Below are 21,658 nucleotides of genomic sequence, written 5' to 3'. Positions count from 1 at the left end.
GCTACAGCCACTATCTGAGGTGAGACATACTGGATGGTGTATTGAAAGCATGAATCCACAAAAGTGAGGAGTAATGCTGTTGCTTACCTCCCACAGAGACTTAAACTCCCTCTGGTCGATGCGGAGGAGTTCACTGAATTCCCGGGTGACAATGGTGGCATGCCGAGGGGTATTATCCAGGATCGACTCCCCAAATGCTGTCCCAATACCCAGAGTGCAGATCGTGACAGCATCCTACAAGAGACACCAAAAATGATCTCTGCTTGGATGGTTCCGCTTTGTTTTTAATAGAGGAAGAGACAGGGAGGAGGTAGGGGGACTATGCTAATCAAATGTTTTTATTCCCTTAAAAATGGGCCCTCCCTTAAAAATGGGACTCAAAATGCTGGGTTCGGCAGTGATCAGATCACTCCCAAAGGTGGGACGCAATCTAGCAGATCTGAACACTTGCATTAGACAGAGGGCTTCTAAAATCACTCCAATCAACAGAGGGCCGCCAGACAGACTGGGGCACATGGGGCGCTGGTAATTATAAGAAAAGGCTCCTGGTGTCCCCAAGGTTACCAATCTCAGACACAAATCACTGTGAAATAGAGTGCCCTTTCTAGTTGGCTCTTCAGATGAGCTCCAGGGTTAATGTGCTTCTTGATCTCCTCATGCACATTACAGAGCAGTTAATCCTTTCTGACGTGAGAGGAGACCAACAAACTAATAGAAACAAGGTTTTCTCCCATGTCAGGCAATTAGGGTTGCAAAATTCTGGGAATGTTCAATAAATTCCCTGGTTTCCCAGAAATCCTGGTTGGAGGATTCCATATTTCCTGCTTATTTCCTTCTGATTCCGGAGACCTCCAACCGGGATTTCGGTAAAACCAGGGAATTTATTGAAAGTTCAAGGAATTTTGCAACCCTACAGGCAATCCATAAGGAATATTAATTATTTAATTAAAGGCAGTGTTTCCCCTATATTCATTTAGCAGCAGCTGTTCCTGTAGAATTCCAGTCAATGGCTCGCGAAACTCCCTTCAACTTCCTTCAAACTGCACGCAGAGACATAAAAATGGTATCCATGAGTTCACCTGACTCTGGGTAAGCCAAAATCTCACATTATCCATTTAAGATCAGCGTGACAATCACAACATATATTTGTCGCAACCAGAGAGAGCAGCGGCACGAATGAGAGACACGAGTGCACAGCCACCTATAGTGCAGTGGCATGCATCAGTTATATTACCGATGGTGTCAACATAAGTAGAGTAGAATATATTTTTTACCAGTTACCTTCTCAGTCGTTCTACCAAAGAAATCTCCCAGTGGTCACCCCCTCAGCAAAGAGCAATAGAGCCCCACAGTGGAGGTGACATAATCCTCATAAAACCTAGCGGTTAAACAGGGAAATGGTTCCAATCGTTTTTCCCATAGGGGATTTTAGAGACACTTCAAATAAGGGCTGTGTTTCATGTAAGCTTACCCTGGCGTGACGTTTTGATAACCATGTAAATCTCTCTCGGACAAGGTGACTTTTGTCAATATATTGGAAAAACGATTGGAACAATTTCCCTGTTTGACCGCTAGGTTTTATGGGTATTATGACTCATACTGTGGTACTCTATCGAACCCTCCCCCCAACAGTCTGACGAGTACGAGGCCGTCTCTATGGGGGTGCCACAGGGTTCAATTCTCGGGCCGACTCTATTCTCTGTGTATATCAATGATGTCGCTCTTGCTGCTGGTGACGCTCGGATCCACCTCTATGTGGACGACACCATTTTGTATACATCTGGCCCTTCATTGGACACTGTGTTAACAAACCTCCAAACGAGCTTCAACGCCATACAACACTCCTTCCGTAGCCTCCAACTGCTCTTAAACACTAGTAAAACTAAATGTATGCTCTTCAACCGAACGCTGCTTGCACCCGCCCAACCGACTAGAATCACTACTCTCTAGACTGTAAACTCTCCTTCCAGACTCACATTAAGCATCTCCAATCAAAAGTTAGATCTAGAATCGGCTTCCTATTTCGCAACAAAGCCTCCTTCACTCATGCTGCCAAACATGCCCTCGTAAAACTGACTATCCTACCGATCCTTGACTTTGGCGATGTCATTTACAAAATAGCCTCCAACACTCTACTCAGCAAATTGAATGTAGTCTATCACAGTGCCATCCGTTTTGTCACCAAAGCCCCATATACTACCCACCATTGTGACCTGTACGCTCTTGTTGGCTGGCCCTCACTACATATTCGTCGTCAAACCCATTGGCTCCAGGTCATCTATAAATCACTGCTAGGCAAATCCCCGTCTTATCTTAGCTCACTGGTCACCATAGCAACACCCACCCGTAGTCTGCGCTCCAGCAGGTATATCATCTCACTGGTCATCCCCAAAGCCAACACCTCCTTTGGCCGCCATTCCTTCCAGTTCTCTGCTGCCAATGACTGGAACGAACTGCAAAAATCTCTGAAGCTGGAGACTCTTATCTCCCTCACTAACTTTAAGCGTCAGTTGTCAGAGCAGCTTACCGATCACTGCACCTGTACACAGCCTTTCTGAAATTAGCCCACCCAACTACCTCATCCCCATATTGTTATTTATTTTGCTAATTTGCACCCCAGTATCTCTATTTGCACATCATCTTTTGCACATCTATCATTCCAGTGTTAATACGAAATTGTAACTATTTTGCACTATGGCCTATTTATTGCCTTACCTCCATAACTTACTACATTCGCACACACTGTATATATATATTCTGTTGTATTTTGGGACTTTATGTTTTGTTTACCCCATATGTAACTCTGTGTTGTTGTTTTTATCGCACTGCTTTGCTTTATCTTGGCCAGGTCACAGTTGTAAATGAGAACTTGTTCTCAACTGGCTTACCTAAGGTGAACAAAAATATATATATATATATATAAAAAAACATAATCAAAGCTGCAATATATAACTTTATGGGTGACCCGACCAAATTCCCATAGAAATGTGAGTTACAGATCTGTTATTCTCATTGAACGTAAGTCTAAGAAGCGGTAGATATGTTCTATGTGCGCTATTTCTATGCATCCCGTTCTTTGCACTCAGCCATACCCACCCCCCCAAATATACCTGATGATTTGCTGTCTCTGACACTTTCACATCAAGTGAGCCAGAGATGACAGCATACCAGCTGGTACCAATATCTCCTTGCCGGTATACTGTAAAAGAAAATACATGAGGTGAGAACATATTCTAGAGCCTCGTTTTAACATACAGGTCTTTTGAACATGAAGCCAAAACTTACATGTGATACCCCTCTCTAGACAGTCGTAGAATCCACACAGGCATATCTGCTGTAGAAGGCTAGGGTGGAACCGCTCAAAGGCCTTCACACATTTCAGCCTGGCCAGGATGATCTCCACATCTTCCCCAGAGCGCTCAGCAGGTCTAGATGGAGAGGACATATCCTATCAGTCAGTTATTCAGCACAACGTTAGAGAATTAGGAAAATAATTGTGTGTGACAATTCTCACTGGAGAGCACCCATCAGACGTTCAGCTCCACTCATATCCCCTCGATTAGAGCCAAAAGCAGATTGCAAAATGGTTGTCCATGTTACGTTTTCAAACGTATTTCTATCGCTTAACATTTCAAATAGTTGTTTATTCGAATTTAAACTTTAAACTTACATTGTGTCGCCGACCTGTAGCCTACTCACCACAGCAGATTGTTTGCGTACTGATTTGGAGAGCACACATGCATCCAGCAGGTGTGCAGAATGTTCTATGTCAGTGCTATTCAAACTTTTTCAGCGGGAACCTCATTTTTTTCGCCAGAATTTCTGGGGACCCTATTTTTTTCCCCCAGAATTTATTGCGATCCCACACCAAATCTAATGACACAACCTTAAAATCGTTACATTTTGATTTTTACATCAACAAATAACCTTCAATTCCCTGTAGCTCAGTTGGTAGAGCATGGCGCTTGCAACGCCAGGGTTGTGGGTTCGTTTCCCACGGGGGGCCAGTATGAAAATGTATGCAGTCACTAACTGTAAGTCTCTCTGGATAAGAGCATCTGCTAAATGACTCAAATGTCAATGTAAATTCATTGCATTTTTATCTCTTATCAAAATGAAAAGAAACCAATACATTTACTCAATAAAATGGTACAGTGGGGAAAAAAAGTATTTAGTCAGCCACCCATTGTGCATGTTCTCCCACTTAAAAAGATGAGAGAGGCCTGTAATTTTCATCATAGATACACGTCAACTATGACAGACAAAATGAGAAAAGAAAATCCAGAAAATCACATTGTAGGATTTTTTATGAATTTATTTGCAAATTATGGTGGAAAATAAGTATTTGGTCAATAACAAAAGTTTCTCAATACTTTGTTATATACCCTTTGTTGGCAATGACACAGGTCAAACGTTTTCTGTAAGTCTTCACAAGGTTTTCACACACTGTTGCTGGTATTTTGGCCCATTCCTCCATGCAGATCTCCTCTAGAGCAGTGATGTTTTGGGGCTGTCGCTGGGCAACACGGACTTTCAACTCCCTCCAAAGATTTTCTATGGGGTTGAGATCTGGAGACTGGCTAGGCCACTCCAGGACCTTGAAATGCTTCTTACGAAGCCACTCCTTCGTTGCCCGGGCGGTGTGTTTGGGATCATTGTCATGCTGAAAGACCCAGCCATGTTTCATCTTCAATGCCCTTGCTGATGGAAGGAGGTTTTCACTCAAAATCTCACGATACATGGCCCCATTCATTCTTTCCTTTACACGGATCAGTCGTCCTGGTCCCTTTGCAGAAAAACAGCCCCAAAGCATGATGTTTCCACCCCCATGCTTCACAGTAGGTATGGTGTTCTTTGGATGCAACTCAGCATTCTTTGTCCTCCAAACACGACGAGTTGAGTTTTTACCAAAAAGTTCTATTTTGGTTTCATCTGACCATATGACATTCTCCCAATCCTCTTCTGGATCATCCAAATGCACTCTAGCAAACTTCAGACGGGCCTGGACATGTACTGGCTTAAGCAGGGGGACACGTCTGGCACTACAGGATTTGAGTCCCTGGCGGCGTAGTGTGTTACTGATGGTAGGCTTTGTTACTTTGGTCCCAGCTCTCTGCAGGTCATTCACTAGGTCCCCCCGTGTGGTTCTGGGATTTTTGCTCACCGTTCTTGTGATCATTTTGACCCCACGGGGTGAGATCTTGCGTGGAGCCCCAGATCGAGGGAGATTATCAGTGGTCTTGTATGTCTTCCATTTCCTAATAATTGCTCCCACAGTTGATTTCTTCAAACCAAGCTGCTTACCTATTGCAGATTCAGTCTTCCCAGCCTGGTGCAGGTCTACAATTTTGTTTCTGGTGTCCTTTGACAGCTCTTTGGTCTTGGCCATAGTGGAGTTTGGAGTGTGACTGTTTGAGGTTGTGGACAGGTGTCTTTTATACTGATAACAAGTTCAAACAGGTGCCATTAATACAGGTAACGAGTGGAGGACAGATGAGCCTCTTAAAGAAGAAGTTACAGGTCTGTGAGAGCCAGAAATCTTGCTTGTTTGTAGGTGACCAAATACTTATTTTCCACCATAATTTGCAAATAAATTCATAAAAAATTCAAAAATGTGATTTTCTGGATTTTTTTTTCTCAATTTGTCTGTCATAGTTGACGTGTACCTATGATGAAAATTACAGGCCTCTCTCATCTTTTTAAGTGGGAGAACTTGCACAATTGGTGGCTGACTAAATACTTTTTTCCCCCACTGTATCTTACAAATTATCTTTCTCAAAAACGTTTGTATATTGTCCCATACAAAAATCTGTACTCTAATTATTTTGTTCCTTAATAATTTGTTTTCATTTTGGCAACCCCACTGCAGTGCGACTCCAACTTTGAATACCACAGTTCTATATTGAGGGCTATTTTCCTAATATCTTTATTCGTAAAATGTTTCTATGATATGTTACGTTGTGATTTGTTGAAATGTATTATGTGTTGGCTATTGATATTGAAACTAGTGAAAATTATTGTTTATTGAGTGAGATATTAATATTAATTTATTAAATACCTGTTTAGGTGCATTTTGGAATATCCATGTGTTAGGGGTTGGGCATTTAACCTGTTCAGGATGCTTATTTCAGGAGAGCTTGGGCTGGAGTGACATGTTGTCCTAGGGCTCTCAGCCTCAGTAGTGTAAGAAATAATTGACTGTCAAAATTATAGGCGCTCTGCCTTAGAAGCCAGTACATTATCTGAAATTCTCTGTGTATTTGTCAGTGTTTGTCAACGTTTTGTAAATATTCATGGTTCCAGTTCACCATCTGCCCCTGTAAATAAATACCACAATTTTGCAACTGATTCTGTCTGACTCCTGATGCTTCGCACCCCCTGACAATACCGTGTTGGATCCACTATCTTGCCTTCACATTACTCCGTGGAATCACTTGCCACAGTTAAAGTATATATAGAAATACAACATATTTCACTGACCTATAGCCTGGGGGTAAAGTGCGCAAAAAATATCGTTTTTCTGGCACACTTTCAACTCCCTAGCGTTGAGGTAACTTCCCAATACTGATAAAGTGTAACAACATGACTGGATGCAGATTTATGAAGATAATTCCTAAATGTGAGGGATACAGCTGCATATTCAGCTATTCCTATTTCCTGTCATTCCTTTTCTACACACCAACAATATTTTAAGCCCCAAATTGCATCATGTGAGTTACATCTTTTCATCATGACATATTATAGCTGCTTGTTCTGTACCCTACTAGCTGACCATGGGATCATAAATATTTGAGAGACTACCAACTGTCTTGGTAGTTGGTATAGGCCCTTTTGATACCTGTTGTGTTTAATGCAAGACTGAGTATAACAATGCACATATGAAATGCTAAATTTAGCCATTCACATTGTATTTGCACGTACGTTTGGTGGGGAAAGTGACACAACCAACCATAGTCAAATCAAAAGTCAGTACTGTAAATGTCAAATGTCTACATCCTAAGGTGAGTCATGTTTGCCGGCAGGTGATAGTGAGCCACACCAAAAGCAACTCATTTAAGCTACACTGCCTAAAGTTCCTAGTACTCTCTTCAGTGACAAAGGGACATTTATTGTGTAAACACATCTGGTAAGCCGTGATGGCCGTGTGGCTAATGCACTTTGAACCTGCCCTTAGAATGGTTGTCTCTCTCTCTCTCTCTCTCTCTCTCTCTCTCTCTCTCTCTCTCTCTCTCTCTCTCTCTCTCTCTCTCTCTCTCTCTCTCTCTCTCTCTCTCTCTCTCTCTCTCTCTCTCTCTCTCTCTCTCTCTCTCTCTCTCTCTCTCTCTCTCTCTCTCTCTCTCTCTCTCTCTCTCTCTCTCTCTCTCTCTCTCTCTCTCTCTCTCTCTCTCTCTCTCTCTCTCTCTCTCTCTCTCTCTCTCTCTCTCTCTCTCTCTCTCTCTCTCTCTCTCTCTCTCTCTCTCTCTCATGGATGTGATGGTGCTGAATGGAGAGACTGCAGAGAAGGAGGTTTTCTGGAGCGCTGGGGCCTCTTTCCTTCCTCTCTCCTGCAGCCTTATCCACAGCTCAGTATTTAGAGCAGCCACCAGAGGGCCTGGAGAACCCCCTTAAGAATAAACCATGTCAGCCCCCGCATCATCTCCTCCTCGTGTTACAAGTCATTTTCCAGACAGGTAGCTTTGCATCATACTACTCTGGGCAAAGGTAGAATGACAAGTTTAAAGCTCTAGACTAGAGCAATCAACAGTGAAACAACCACAACCTCCCATCTGTATCACCTAATAGATGTATTTGGTGATTCAACACATGCCCTTTCTATTTCTCCTGACAGGTTCCTCACCTTTAAAATGCTGTTAGAAAGCACATATAGTCCAGGAAGTATTCACTTATGTTTACAAATCTCACTTGATAATAAGAATCGAATAAGTAAATGTACAGTATTTCTGACCTAAGGTTATATTCTGCATGAAGAGTAGTGCAGTGGTAGTAGGAATAGAGTAACCTTGATTTGTAGAAGGATCATCCCTTGGGTCCAACACCTGACCATTATGGGGAGTTACATATCTGTCAGTCATAAATAGATTATGAACATTCAACACTCAATGACTGATATTTCCATCTAATAATTTACCCAGTGGTGCACCCTAGTCACTCAATAGACTGCATGGGGTGCACCCACAGTGGGGGACCTTTGCAGTATGTGTTTGTAAATACATCACTGGTTCTTGTCCATCTCCTCGTGACATTTGATGTAAACGATCTCATAATTAAAGAATGTAACCTACTATTACTTTCAGAATCATCAGTTAGTAGTATTATATGCTAATTAGGAATGAATGCAAATCCACGCTCTGAGCCAGTCCATATCGTGTTTAGAAATGGTCTGGCTCTAGAATATAAACATACGTAGCCTAGAGCGGTGTGTCATATGGCATATTTATGAAGACATATTATAAAGGCATAAACCTAGCGATATTCACTATATCAAATTCACCCGTTACACAACATATGGTAGCCTAAAAAGAGTGCATTGCGGAGGATAACCTGCTTCTGTGAGGCAAGTAAACAGACTACACTGGTCCCATTGGAAGGAAATGCCTAAAACGTAGTACTCATCTCAATATTCAGACTAATACATAGCGTAGTGTGAAAAGTATGAAGCTGGTTTCAAAATACATTTTAAAGAAATTTGGAATTACCTTTTATCAAGGCAAATAATCCAATCTGCAGACGCAGAGGAATGGCCAGAGGTGTGCGCTGCTACCATTTTCGGAAAGATCATAAACCCGGTGAAAGGAAGCCTTGCATCAGCAGCTCTTTTTATTTTATTATTATCGCTCCTGCTCTTCAATGCATCGTTGAATTTGACGCCTTTTGTGATCATTTTCACGCAATAGGTTACTTGAGTGGAATGTTAAGAATTCTATTTTTTGTAAATAAAAAATAAATAAAAAAAACTGATGGTTGGGAGACGGGGGTTATATTCTGAAAACAAAGTATTTATGGGATCATTTTTAGCCTACGAGTTACAACTGTAACTTTGGTAAATTTCCAAAAACAATACAGACCTGGGAGCTTTTGCCAGACTTTAGCTCTCAAGACCAGCTTGCACCTTTTGGAAAACATACCTACTACAATACAAAAATAATAGACTGTGGGACAAGATGTGAAGCAAGTAAGGTTCAAAGTCATTAAAGTGGAAATCTGCGATTGGTACACCCAATATTGGACTTTTAAATGAATGATATACATCCATTGATTCTTCGGCGATGTCATTTACAAAATAGCCTCCAACACTCTACTCAGCAAATTGGATGTAGTCTATCACAGTGCCATCCGTTTTGTCTCCAAAGCCCCATATACTACCCACCACTGTGACCTGTACGCTCTTGTTGGCAGGTCCTCACTACATATTCGTCGCCAAACCCACTGGCTCCAGGTCATCTATAAATCACTGCTAGGCAAATCCCCGCCTTATCTTAGCTCATTGGTCACCATAGCATTGGACACTGTGTTAACAAACCTCCAAACGAGCTTCAATGCCATACAACACTCCTTCAGTAGCCTCCAACTGCTCTTAAACACTAGTAAAACTAAATGCATGCTCTTCAACCGAACGCTGCTTGCACCCGCCCACCCGACTAGAATCACTACTCTCGACGGGTCTGACCTAGAGTATGTGGACAACTACAAATATCTAGGTGTCTGGTTAGACTGTAAACTCTGCTTCCAGACTCACATTAAGAATCTCCAATCCAAAGTTAAATCTAGAATCGGTTTCCTATTTCGCAACAAAGCCTCCTTCACTCATGCTGCCAAACATGCCCTCGTAAAACTGACTATCCTACCGATCCTTGACTTCGGCGATGTCATTTACAAAATAGCCTCCAACACTCTACTCAGCAAATTGGATGTAGTCTATCACAGTGCCATCCGTTTTGTCTCCAAAGCCCCATATAATACCCACCACTGTGACCTGTTGTCACGGTTTCGGCCGAGGCTGCCTCTCTCCCTTGTTCGGGCAGGCTTCGGCGTTCGTTGTCTCCGGAATACTAGCTGCCACCGTTGTATGTTTCATGTTCGTTTGCTTTTGTCTGATTGTTGTCACACCTGTTTTCATTTAGTGTCATTAGTGTCCTATTTAGTTCTCGTTGTGTTTGTCAGGTGTTGTGTGTTATTGATTTTTGTCTGTCGTGTGTAGGGCTGATGTTCGCATTTTCGCTTGGTTGAGCTTCCCTCCACTGCGTGGAGTGTTTACGCACCTGTGTAGTGCGCATTTGTTTTGTTCGCCGTCGTGCGTTATTTCGCCTACGGGCAAGTGTTCTCGTAATTTCCTTGTTGGAGAGTTACTAAAGTCTGTTGGACTATACTTCGGTGTCCTGCGTTTGATTCCACCACTACACCCACCTACAGCACGCGTGACAGAATAACACACCTTAAAATGGAATCAGCAGGAGCCGCAGCAGCCCAGACGACGCTGGAGGACCAGGTTCGGGAACAACGGGACCAGATCCTGCAGATGGGGACCGCACTGCAGGAGGTGATCACCACCATTCGAGGCTGGGGAACGCCTCCACCGCCACCCTCCCTGCCAGCACCATCGGCCAGTCCGCCCATTCCAGCACCGGAACCCTGAGGAGTCCGACTCTCGCTCCCGAGGTCCTACGATGGAACCGCGGCCGGGTGTCAGTGATTCCTTCTCCAGGTGGAGCTGTACCTGGCCACCGTGCACCCGGCGCCTTCGGGACATGAGAGCGTGTCCGCCCTGATCTCCTGCCTTTCCGGGAAGGCATTGGAATGGGCCAACGCGGAGTGGAGGAAGATCGACGCGGACACCATCACGTACGACGAGTTCTCCCGCCGCTTCAGGGCGGTGTTTGACCATCCCCCGGAGGGGAAAGCGGCGGGGGAGCGTCTGGTCTTCCTCCGGCAGGGGAGGAGGAGTGCGCAAGAGTTCGCCCTCGAATTCCGTACTCTAGCGGCAGATGCAGGGTGGAATGATCGGGCTCTCGTCGATCACTACAGGTGTAGTCTACGAGAGGACGTCCGTCGGGAGCTGGCTTGTAGGGACACCAGCCTCTCGTTCGACCAGTTGGTCGACATGTCCATCAGGCTGGATAACCTACTAGCTACCCGCGGACGTTCCGAGGGGGGTCCGTCCAGTTCACCCTCCAGCGCCTCCGAGCCGTGTCCCATGGAGCTCGGGGGTGCTGGCGCTAGAGAGAGGAGGGGTCGGCTTACTAGGGGGTCCATCCCCTGCACCAACTGTGGTCGGGGAGGACACACCGCGGCTAGGTGCTGGGGATGGCCTCCTAGGGGAGAGGACGACAGGTCCCGCACTGGGGATTCCTTCCAGGTGAGTAGGCGCCCCACTCACCCAGAGCTCTCTATTGCACATTTCTGTTTGCCTGTGAGTTTTCCACAGGTAGCACCTCATTCCCAGCATAAGGCGCTGGTAGATTCAGGCGCGGCTGGGAATTTTATTGATAAGAAATTTTGTTTAGCTTTAGGGATTCCCCTTCTTCCTGTTGATGTCCCTTTCCCCGTTCATGCCCTAGATAGCCGTCCGTTGGGTGCGGGCTTGATCAGGGAGGTCACTGCGCCACTTAGGATGTGTGCGCAGGGGGGTCATCAGGAGATGATTCAGCTATTTCTGATTGACTCTCCTGCGTATCCGGTGGTGCTGGGCATGCCCTGGTTGAGTACCCATAACCCATCTATTTCGTGGCAGGAGAGGGCTCTGATGGAGTGGTCTGCCCAGTGTGTGGGTAGATGTTTAGGCGTTTCCGTAGGGGCTACCTCGGTGGAGAGTCCAAACCAGGTGCCCGCATTGCACGTTCCCCCTGAGTATGGGGATTTGGCTATTGCGTTTAGTAAGTCGAGGGCAACGCAGTTGCCGCCCCATAGGCAGGGAGATTGTGCTATAGACCTCCAGGCAGGAGCTGCGCTCCCACGGAGCCATGTGTATCCTCTGTCTCAGGAGGAGAAGAAAGCTATGGAGACTTACATAGACGAATCTCTGAGACAAGGATACATACGGCCTTCCACTTCCCCTGCATCCTCGAGTTTCTTTTTTGTGAAGAAGAAGGATGGTGGTTTGCGCCCATGCATCGATTACCGTGGTCTCAATCAGATCACGGTGAAGTACAGTTATCCACTCCCGCTGATTGCGACCATGACTGAGTCCTTGCATGGGGCGCGTTTCTTCACTAAATTAGATCTCAGGAGCGCGTACAACTTGGTGCGCATCAGGGAGGGCGATGAATGGAAGACAGCCTTTAGTACCACCTCGGGCCATTACGAGTATCTTGTCATGCCATACGGGTTGATGAACGCTCCGTCAGTTTTCCAATCATTCGTGGATGAGATCTTCAGGGACATGCAGGGGCAGGGGGTCGTGGTGTACATAGATGACATTCTCGTGTACTCGCCTACCCGTGTCGAGCATGTGGCCCTGGTGCGCAGAGTGTTGCGGAGGCTGGTGGAGCACGACCTGTATGTTAAGGCAGAGAAGTGTCTGTTTTTCCAGGAGTCGGTCTCCTTTTTGGGGTATCAGTTGTCTGCGTCAGGGGTGAAGATGGAGGTAGACCGGGTGTCAGCCGTGCGTAATTGGCAAACACCAACCACTGTGAAGGAGGTGCAGCAGTTTTTGGGGTTTGCGAATTACTACCGGAGGTTTATCCGGGGTTTTGGACAGGTGGCAGCTCCCATCACGTCTCTCTTGAAGGGGGGCCCGGTGCGTCTGCAGTGGTCTGCCGAGGCGGACAGGGCATTTGGGAGGCTGAAGGACCTGTTTACCTCGGCTCCAGTGCTGGCGCATCCGGATCCCTCTTTACCATTTCAGGTAGAGGTGGACGCGTCTGAGGCCGGTATAGGAGCCGTGCTTTCACAAAGATCAGGCGCGCCACCTAAACTCCGCCCCTGTGCTTTTTATTCCAAGAAGCTCAGTCCGGCGGAGCGAAACTATGACGTAGGGGACAGGGAGCTGTTAGCCGTGGTACAGGCCCTAAAGGTGTGGAGGCACTGGCTTGAGGGGGCTCAACACCCTTTCCTCATTTTGACGGACCACCGTAACCTGGAGTACATCCGGGCAGCGAGGAGGCTAAACCCTCGGCAGGCTAGATGGAATATGTTTTTGACCCGGTTTACGTTTAAGATCACGTACATCCCTGGGTCCCAGAACGGTAAGGCAGATGCGCTGTCTCGGCGGTATGACACGGAGGAGAGGTCCGTGGAGCCCACTCCCATACTGCCGGAGTCGTGTCTGGTGGCACCAGTAGTGTGGGAGGTCGATGCTGAGCTCGAGCGGGCGTTACGCACCGACCCTAGTCCACCACAGTGCCCGGAGGGTCGGAAGTACGTTCCGCTCGAGGTTCGGGATCGATTGATCTATTGGGCTCACACGTCACCCTCCTCTGGACATCCGGGTATCGGCCGGACAGTGCACTGTCTTAGTGCCAAGTACTGGTGGCCCACGTTGGCAAGGGATGTGAGGGTTTATGTTTCCTCCTGCTCGGTGTGCGCCCAGTGTAAGGCGCCTAGACATCTGCCTAGGGGTAAGTTACTACCCCTGCCCGTGCCACAACGACCATGGTCCCACCTCTCGGTGGATTTCCTTACTGACCTTCCTCCTTCACAGGGGAATACCGCTATACTGGTCGTTGTGGACCGGTTTTCTAAGGCCTGTCGTTTGCTCCCCATGCCGGGCCTTCCTACCGCCCTGCAAACTGCCGAAGCCCTATTCACCCATGTGTTCCGGCACTACGGGGTACCCGAGGATATTGTGTCTGATCGAGGTCCCCAATTTACCTCCAGAGTCTGGAGGGCCTTTATGGAGCGGTTGGGGGTCTCGGTGAGCCTCACCTCGGGTTACCACCCGGAGAGTAATGGGCAGGTGGAACGTGTAAACCAGGATGTGGGCAGGTTTCTTAGAACATACTGCCAGGACCGGCCGGAGGAGTGGGCAAGGTACGTTCCCTGGGCCGAAATGGCCCAGAATTCCCTACGCCATTCCTCCACTAACCTAACCCCTTTCCAATGTGTGTTAGGTTACCAGCCGGTTCTGGCACCCTGGCAGCAGAGCCAGATCGAGGCTCCTGCGGTGGATGAGTGGGCGAGGCGCTCGGAGGAGACATGGAACGCTGCACACGTCCACCTGCAGCGGGCCCTCCGACGTCATAAGGCGAGCGCCGATCTCCACCGCAGTGAGGGACCGGTGTACGCACCTGGTGATCGAGTCTGGCTCTCTACCAGGAACCTGCCCCTCCGCCTGCCCTGTCGGAAACTGGGTCGGCGGTTTGTAGGGCCATTTAAAGTCCTGGGAAGGTTGAACGAGGTGTGTTATAAATTACAGCTACCTGTTGAATATAAAAGTATTAACCCCTCGTTCCATGTGTCCCTTCTCAGGCCGGTGGTAGCTGGCCCACTCCAAGAAAGTGAGATCAGGGAGACTCCTCCGCCCCCATTGGACATCGAGGGGGCACCGGCGTACTCCGTGAGGTCCATCTTGGATTCGAGACGTCGGATGGGGGGTCTCCAGTATCTAGTGGAGTGGGAGGGGTACGGTCCGGAGGAGCGGTGCTGGGTGCCGAGGAGAGACATTTTGGACCCGTCTCTCCTGACGGAATTCCATCGTGGGCACCCGACGCACCCTGCTCCGCGTCCTCCGGGTCGTCCCCGAGGCCGGAGTCGGCGCACGTCTGGAGCCGCGCGTCAAGGGGGGGGTACTGTCACGGTTTCGGCCGAGGCTGCCTCTCTCCCTTGTTCGGGCAGGCTTCGGCGTTCGTTGTCTCCGGAATACTAGCTGCCACCGTTGTATGTTTCATGTTCGTTTGCTTTTGTCTGATTGTTGTCACACCTGTTTTCATTTAGTGTCATTAGTGTCCTATTTAGTTCTCGTTGTGTTTGTCAGGTGTTGTGTGTTATTGATTTTTGTCTGTCGTGTGTAGGGCTGATGTTCGCATTTTCGCTCGGTTGAGCTTCCCTCCACTGCGTGGAGTGTTTACGCACCTGTGTAGTACGCAATTGTTTTGTTCGCCGTCGTGCGTTATTTCGCCTACGGGCAAGTGTTCTCGTAATTTCCTTGTTGGAGAGTTACTAAAGTCTGTTGGACTATACTTCGGTGTCCTGCGTTTGATTCCACCACTACACCCACCTACAGCACGCGTGACACCTGTACGCTCTTGTTGGCTGGTCCTCACTACATATTCGTCGCCAAACCCACTGGCTCCAGGCCATCTATAAATCACTGCTAGGCAAATCCCCACCTTATCTTAGCTCATTGGTCACCATAGCAACACCCACCCGTAGTCTGCGCTCCAGCAGGTATATCTCACTGGTCATCCCCAAAGCCAACACCTCCTTTGGCCGCAATTCCTTCCAGTTCTCTGCTGCCAATGACTGGAACAAATTGCAAAAATCTCTGAAGCTGGAGACACTTATCTCCCTCACTAACTTTAAGCATCAGTTGTCAGAGCACCTTACCGATCACTGCACCTGTACACAGCCCATCTGAAATTAGCCCGCCCAACTACCTCATCCCTATATTGTTATTTATTTTGCTCATTTGTACCCCAGTATCTCTATTTGCACATAATCTCTTGCACATCTATCATTCCAGTGTTAATACTAATTGTAATTATTTTGCACTATAGCCTATTTATTGCCTTACCTCCATAACTTGCTACATTTGCACACACTGTATATATATGTATTTCTGTTGTATTTTTGACTTTGTTTTGTTTTACCCCATATGTAACTCTGTGTTGTTGTTTTTATCGCACTGCTTTGCTTTATCTTGGCCAGGTCGCAGTTGTAAATGAGAACTTGTTCTCAACTGGTTTACCTGGTTAAATAAAGGTGAAATAAAAAATAAAATTTTTTTAAAAAAAAATAGCAACACCCACCCGTAGTATGCGCTCCAGCAGGTATATCTCACTGGTCACCCCCAAAGCCAACACCTCCTTTGGCCGCCATTCCTTCCAGTTCTCTGCTGCCAATGACTGGAACAAATTGCAAAAATCTCTGAAGCTGGAGACACTTATCTCCCTCACTAACTTTAAGCATCAGTTGTCAGAGCACCTTACTGATCACTGCACCTGTACACAGCCCATCTGAAATTAGCCCACCCAACTACCTCATCCCCATATTGTTATTTATTTTGCTCATTTGCACCCCAGTATCTCTATTTGCACATCATCTCTTGCACATCTATCATTCCAGTGTTAATACTAATTGTAATTATTTTGCACTATGGCCTATTTATTGCCTTACCTCCATACCTTGCTACATTTGCACACACTGTATATATATTTTCTGTTGTATTTTTGACTTTATGTTTTGTTTTACCCCATATGTAACTCTGTGTTGTTGTTTTTATCGCACTGCTTTGCTTTATCTTGGCCAGGTCGCAGTTGTAAATGAGAACTTGTTCTCAACTGGCTTACCTGGTTAAATAAAGGTGAAATAAAAATAAAAAAGCATATAACTTTCAAATTCATACACAGAGCTTCGGATTGAAGGACTGACCATCCATCATCCAAATTGTAGTTTTAACCATATTTTGATGCTATACAATGTTTGTTTACAATTACATTGTTTACAAACAATTAAATAAAACAAGCTTTTTCTATGGGATTAAGGTCTGGAGACTGGCTAGGCCACTCCAGGACCTTAATGTGCTTCTTCTTGAGCCACTCCTTTGTTGCCTTGGCCGTGTGTTTTGGGTCATTGTCATGCTGGAATACCCATCCACGACCCATTTTCAATGCCCTGGCTGAGGGAAGGAGGTTCTCACCCAAGATTAGACGGTACGTGGCCCCGTCCATCGTCCCTTTGATGCGGTGAAGTTGTCCTGTCCCCTTAGCAGAAAAACACCCCCAAAGCATTATGTTTCCAACTCCATGTTTGACGATGGGGATGGTGTTCTTTGGGTCATAAGCAGCATTCCTCCTCCTCCAAGAGCTCGATTTTGGTCTCATCTGACCACAACACTTTCACCCAGTTCTCCTCTGAATCATTCTGATGTTCATTGGCAAACTTCAGACGGGCCTGTATACAGTGGGGAAAAAAAGTATTTAGTCAGCCACCAATTGTGCAAGTTCTCCCACTTAAAAAGATGAGAGAGGCCTGTAATGTTCATCATAGGTACACGTCAACTATGACAGACAAAATGAGGAAAAAAAATCCAGAAAATCACATTGTAGGACTTTTTATGAATTTATTTGCAAATTATGGTGGAAAATAAGTATTTGGTCAATAACAAAAGTTTCTCAATACTTTGTTATATACCCTTTGTTAGCAATGACACAGGTCAAACGTTTTCTGTAAGTCTTCACAAGGTTTTCACACACTGTTGCTGGTATTTTGGCCCATTCCTCCATGCAGATCTCCTCTAGAGCAGTGATGTTTTGGGGCTGTCGCTGGGCAACACGGACTTTCAACTCCCTCCAAAGATTTTCTATGGGGTTGAGATCTGGAGACTGGCTAGGCCACTCCAGGACCTTGAAATGCTTCTTACGAAGCCACTCCTTCGTTGCCCGGGAGGTGTGTTTGGGATCATTGTCATGCTGAAAGACCCAGCCACGTTTCATCTTCATTGCCCTTGCTGATGGAAGGAGGTTTTCACTCAAAATCTCACGATACATGGCCCCATTCATTCTTTCCTTTAAACGGATCAGTCGTCCTGGTCCCTTTGCAGAAAAACAGCCCCAAAGCATGATGTTTCCACCCCCATGCTTCACAGTAGGTATGGTGTTCTTTGGATGCAACTCAGCATTCTTTGTCCTCCAAACACGACGAGTTGAGTTTTTACCAAAAAGTTCTATTTTGGTTTCATCTGACCATATGACATTCTCCCAATCCTCTTCTGGATCATCCAAATGCACTCTAGCAAACTTCAGATGGGCCTGGACATGTATTGGCTTAAGCAGGGGGACACGTCTAGCACTGCAGGATTTGAGTCCCTGGCGGCGTAGTGTGTTACTGATGGTAGGCTTTGTTACTTTGGTCCCAGCTCTCTGCAGATCATTCACTAGGTCCCCCCGTGTGGTTCTGGGATTTTTGCTCACTGTTCTTGTGATCATTTTGACCCCACGGGGTGAGATCTTGCGTGGAGCCCCAGATCGAGGGAGATTATCAGTGGTCTTGTATGTCTTCCATTTCCTAATAATTGCTCCCACAGTTGATTTCTTCAAACCAAGCTGCTTACCTATTGCAGATTCAGTCTTCCCAGCCTGGTGCAGGTCTACAATTTTGTTTCTGGTGTCCTTTGACAGCTCTTTGGTCTTGGCCATAGTGGAGTTTGGAGTGTGACTGTTTGAGGTTGTGGACAGGTGTCTTTTATACTGATAACAAGTTCAAACAGGTGCCATTAATACAGGTAACGAGTGGAGGACAGAGGAGCCTCTTAAAGAAGAAGTTACATGTCTGTGAGAGCCAGAAATCTTGCTTGTTTGTAGGTGACCAAATACTTATTTTCCACCATCACTTGCAAATAAATTCATAAAAAATCCTACAATGTGATTTTCTGGATTTTTTTTCCTCAATTTGTCTGTCATAGTTGACGTGTACCTATGATGAAAATTACAGGCCTCTCTCATCTTTTTAAGTGGGAGAACTTGCACAATTGGTGGCTGACTAAATACTTTTTTTCCCCACTGTATGTGCTTTCTTGAGCAGGGGGACCTTGCGGGCGCTGCAGGATTTCAGTCCTTCACGGCGTAGTGTGTTACCAATTGTTTTCTTGGTGACTATGGTCCCAGCTGCCTTGAGATCATTGACAAGATCCTCCCGTGTAGTTCTGGGCTGATTCCTCACCGTTCTCATGATCATTGCAACTCCACGAGGTGAGATCTTGCATGGAGCCCCAGGCCGAGGGAGATTTACAGTTATTTTGTGTTTCTTCCATTTGCGAATAATCGCACCAACTGTTGTCACCTTCTCACCAAGCTGCTTGGCGATGGTCTTGTAGTCCATTCCAGCCTTGTGTAGGTCTACAATCTTGTCCCTGACATCCTTGGAGAGCTCTTTGGTCTTGGCCATGGTGGAGAGTTTGGAATCTGATTGATTGATTGCTTCTGTGGACAGGTGTCTTTTATACAGGTAACAAGCTGAGATTAGGAGCACTCCCTTTAAGAGTGTGCTCCTAATCTCAGCTCGTTACCTGTATAAAAGACACCTGGGAGCCAGAAATCTTTCTGATTGAGAGGGGGTCAAATACTTATTTCCCTCATTAAAATGCAAATCAATTTATAAAATTTTTGACATGCGTTTTTCTGGATTTTGTTGTTGTTATTCTGTCTCTCACTGTTCAAATAAACCTACCATAAAAATTATAGACTGATCATTTCTTTGTCAGTGGGCAAATGTACAAAATCAGCAGGGGATCAAATACGTTTTCCCTCACTGTATATCATTCATTTAAAAGTCCAACATTGGGTGTACCAATCGCAGATTTCCCCTTTAATGACTTTGAACCTTACTTGCTTCACATCTTGTCCCATATGAATTTGAGAGTGTTTACATGTCTACAGCCTGATCCCTCAGCTGTTTCCCAAAAACAGTTGTTGGGGTGGCCGCTTTTTTGTTGTTTGCATTGCAGATTGCCCCTTTAAAGCCAGGCTTTGCAATAGCTCAGTGTTTACAGCCTTGCCTGGGACCTAAAAGAGTCCCAGCACTGACAGCCAAAGTTTGATGGAAATCGGTTACAGTGGTGCCGTGAGCCGTATCTCCAGAGAGCTGATATTAGTCAGTTGCTGGGGTTGCTGCGGAGAGGAGGAGGTGATCAAATGAGCTTGAATGTAGGGGTGAATGTAACAGAGGTAATGTGCTGGGTTGTCACCTTAATGATGATGAATAAAACAAGCTAGCTACTGTGCAGACTTTGGGATACAAAGCCATTATGACTATGGTGGTTCGATTGCAGTAGATTATACAAACACACTAAATGCACGGCCACCAGAGACATGCTGCTGAGTTGAGGGGGTGACAAAGCAAAGCAGACAAGCAATAAACAACACAGTAGCTTTGAAGGCCAGTCACCACGGTGACAGCACTGCAGCAAAATGAGTGGGAGGATATAGAGGGAAACAGTTAAATGCTTTTATTTCCACTGTAAGAAAGAACCTGCAGTCAGCCCATGGTAGGTCATGAATAGTCCATATTGGAATGACACACTGGTACGCTGTGGATCACAGGACAATAAAAGTGCAAATTTCACATTCATGTAGGCTAATGCCTGCTTTTCATTTGGCAACCTGAGAGAGATTCCTATGTTTTGTAGTTTTGCAAAAATCAGTAATTAACATTACTCTGGTTCACTCAAATCACTCCGGTTTCCAACCATCTCTCTGATGGATTTGAAGGGGAATTCTGTGCTAAAGGGTATTAGTATGCCATGCAGGCAGGCAGGCGTATAGTGTGATATTTGGAGGACCATACAGGAAGGGTCCGGTGAAGTCACGTAGCAGGAAGCTAGGACAGACAGGGAATAAGATTTGCTTATGTCTGCTCTATAGTATACTTTGGCTGCTGTAATGACCATAGAATGAATTTTTTTTCATATTGCACACAATTATTTCTCCTGAAATGTGTATGCTAATCTCATTTATCCACTGTTGGAACTTTGCCTGTGACTATGGAGAAGAGAAAAATAGAGTTCAAAAACAGTACCACATTTATTACAATGTTAAGTTGTTTCTTGTCCTTCCCTTAACAGTTGCCTTGGGAATGTAAAAGTAATGGCTATCTTGTTGTCTTGCCTCATTAGCTGTGGCAGTATTATTTTTTTATCCACTATGTGCTTGTTAGCTAGACTGTAATACGTGTTTGAAATTTCCATCTGATTACAGTTTTTAGTCCAAAATGACCTCACTGAACTGGGAATAAAAACAATGTGTGGTATTATATTAATTAACGAGGGCACTTAAACAGTATAGATTTTTTTAAAGTTATTATTTTGACATGAGATTATCATTGTCGTCATCATCATTGCCATCATCATACTACTGATATTATTTAGGAGCATTTCTGATCTATCTCACCCAGGGAGGAGGTCAGAGACAAGGCAGTGTGGTGCCAGGACAACAACCTCTCTCTCAACATGAGCAAGACAAAGGAGCTGATCATGGACTACAGGAAAAGGAGGGCTGAACACACCCCCATTCACATCAACGGGGCTATAGTGCAGTGGGTCGAGAGTTTCAAGTTCCTTGGTGTCCACATCACCAACAAACTATCATGGTCCAAACACACCAAGACAGTCGTGAAGAGGGCACGACAACGCCTTTTCCCCCTCAGGAGACTGAAAAAATTTGGCATGGGTCCCCAGATCTTCAAAAGTTCTACAGCTGCACCATCGAGAGCATCCTGACCGGTTGCATCACCGCCTGGTATGGCAACTGCTCGGCATCCGACCGTAAGGCGCTACAGAGGGTAGTGCGTAAGGCCCAGTACATCACTAGGGCCAAGCTTCCTGCCATCCAGGACCTATATACTAGGCGGTGTCAGAGGATGTACTGGGCACTACCCTCTGTTGCGCCTTACGGTCGGATGCCGAGCAGTTGCTGTTTACCCCTACCTACATGTACAAATTACCTCGACTAACCTGTACCCCCGCACATTGACTCGGTACCGGTACCCCCTGTATATAACCTCATTATTG

General features: G+C 45.9%; 1 protein-coding gene across 3 annotated transcripts in view; it reads right to left on the bottom strand.

Annotated features, from left to right (window-relative positions):
* The window catches only part of LOC311130105 (rap guanine nucleotide exchange factor 4-like), a gene marked incomplete at its 5' end in the record, with an annotated part of 63,734 nt that extends 54,955 nt beyond the window's left edge, over window positions 1-8,779 (bottom strand). For all 3 annotated transcript variants that reach the window (XM_084162783.1, XM_084162782.1, XM_084162784.1), the window contains 4 exons: window positions 88-234; window positions 3,111-3,199; window positions 3,286-3,428; window positions 8,697-8,779. In XM_084162783.1, coding sequence (XP_084018909.1) covers window positions 88-234; window positions 3,111-3,199; window positions 3,286-3,428; window positions 8,697-8,779 — 462 coding nt within the window. The remainder of the gene's footprint in view (window positions 1-87; window positions 235-3,110; window positions 3,200-3,285; window positions 3,429-8,696) is intronic.
* Window positions 8,780-21,658: the final 12,879 nt, after the last annotated feature.

This window comes from Coregonus lavaretus (assembly GCF_964263955.1).
Source record: "Coregonus lavaretus genome assembly, chromosome: 5".
NCBI classification, from domain to species: Eukaryota; Metazoa; Chordata; class Actinopteri; order Salmoniformes; family Salmonidae; genus Coregonus; species Coregonus lavaretus.
This window is presented reverse-complemented; position numbering and strand designations above follow the sequence as displayed.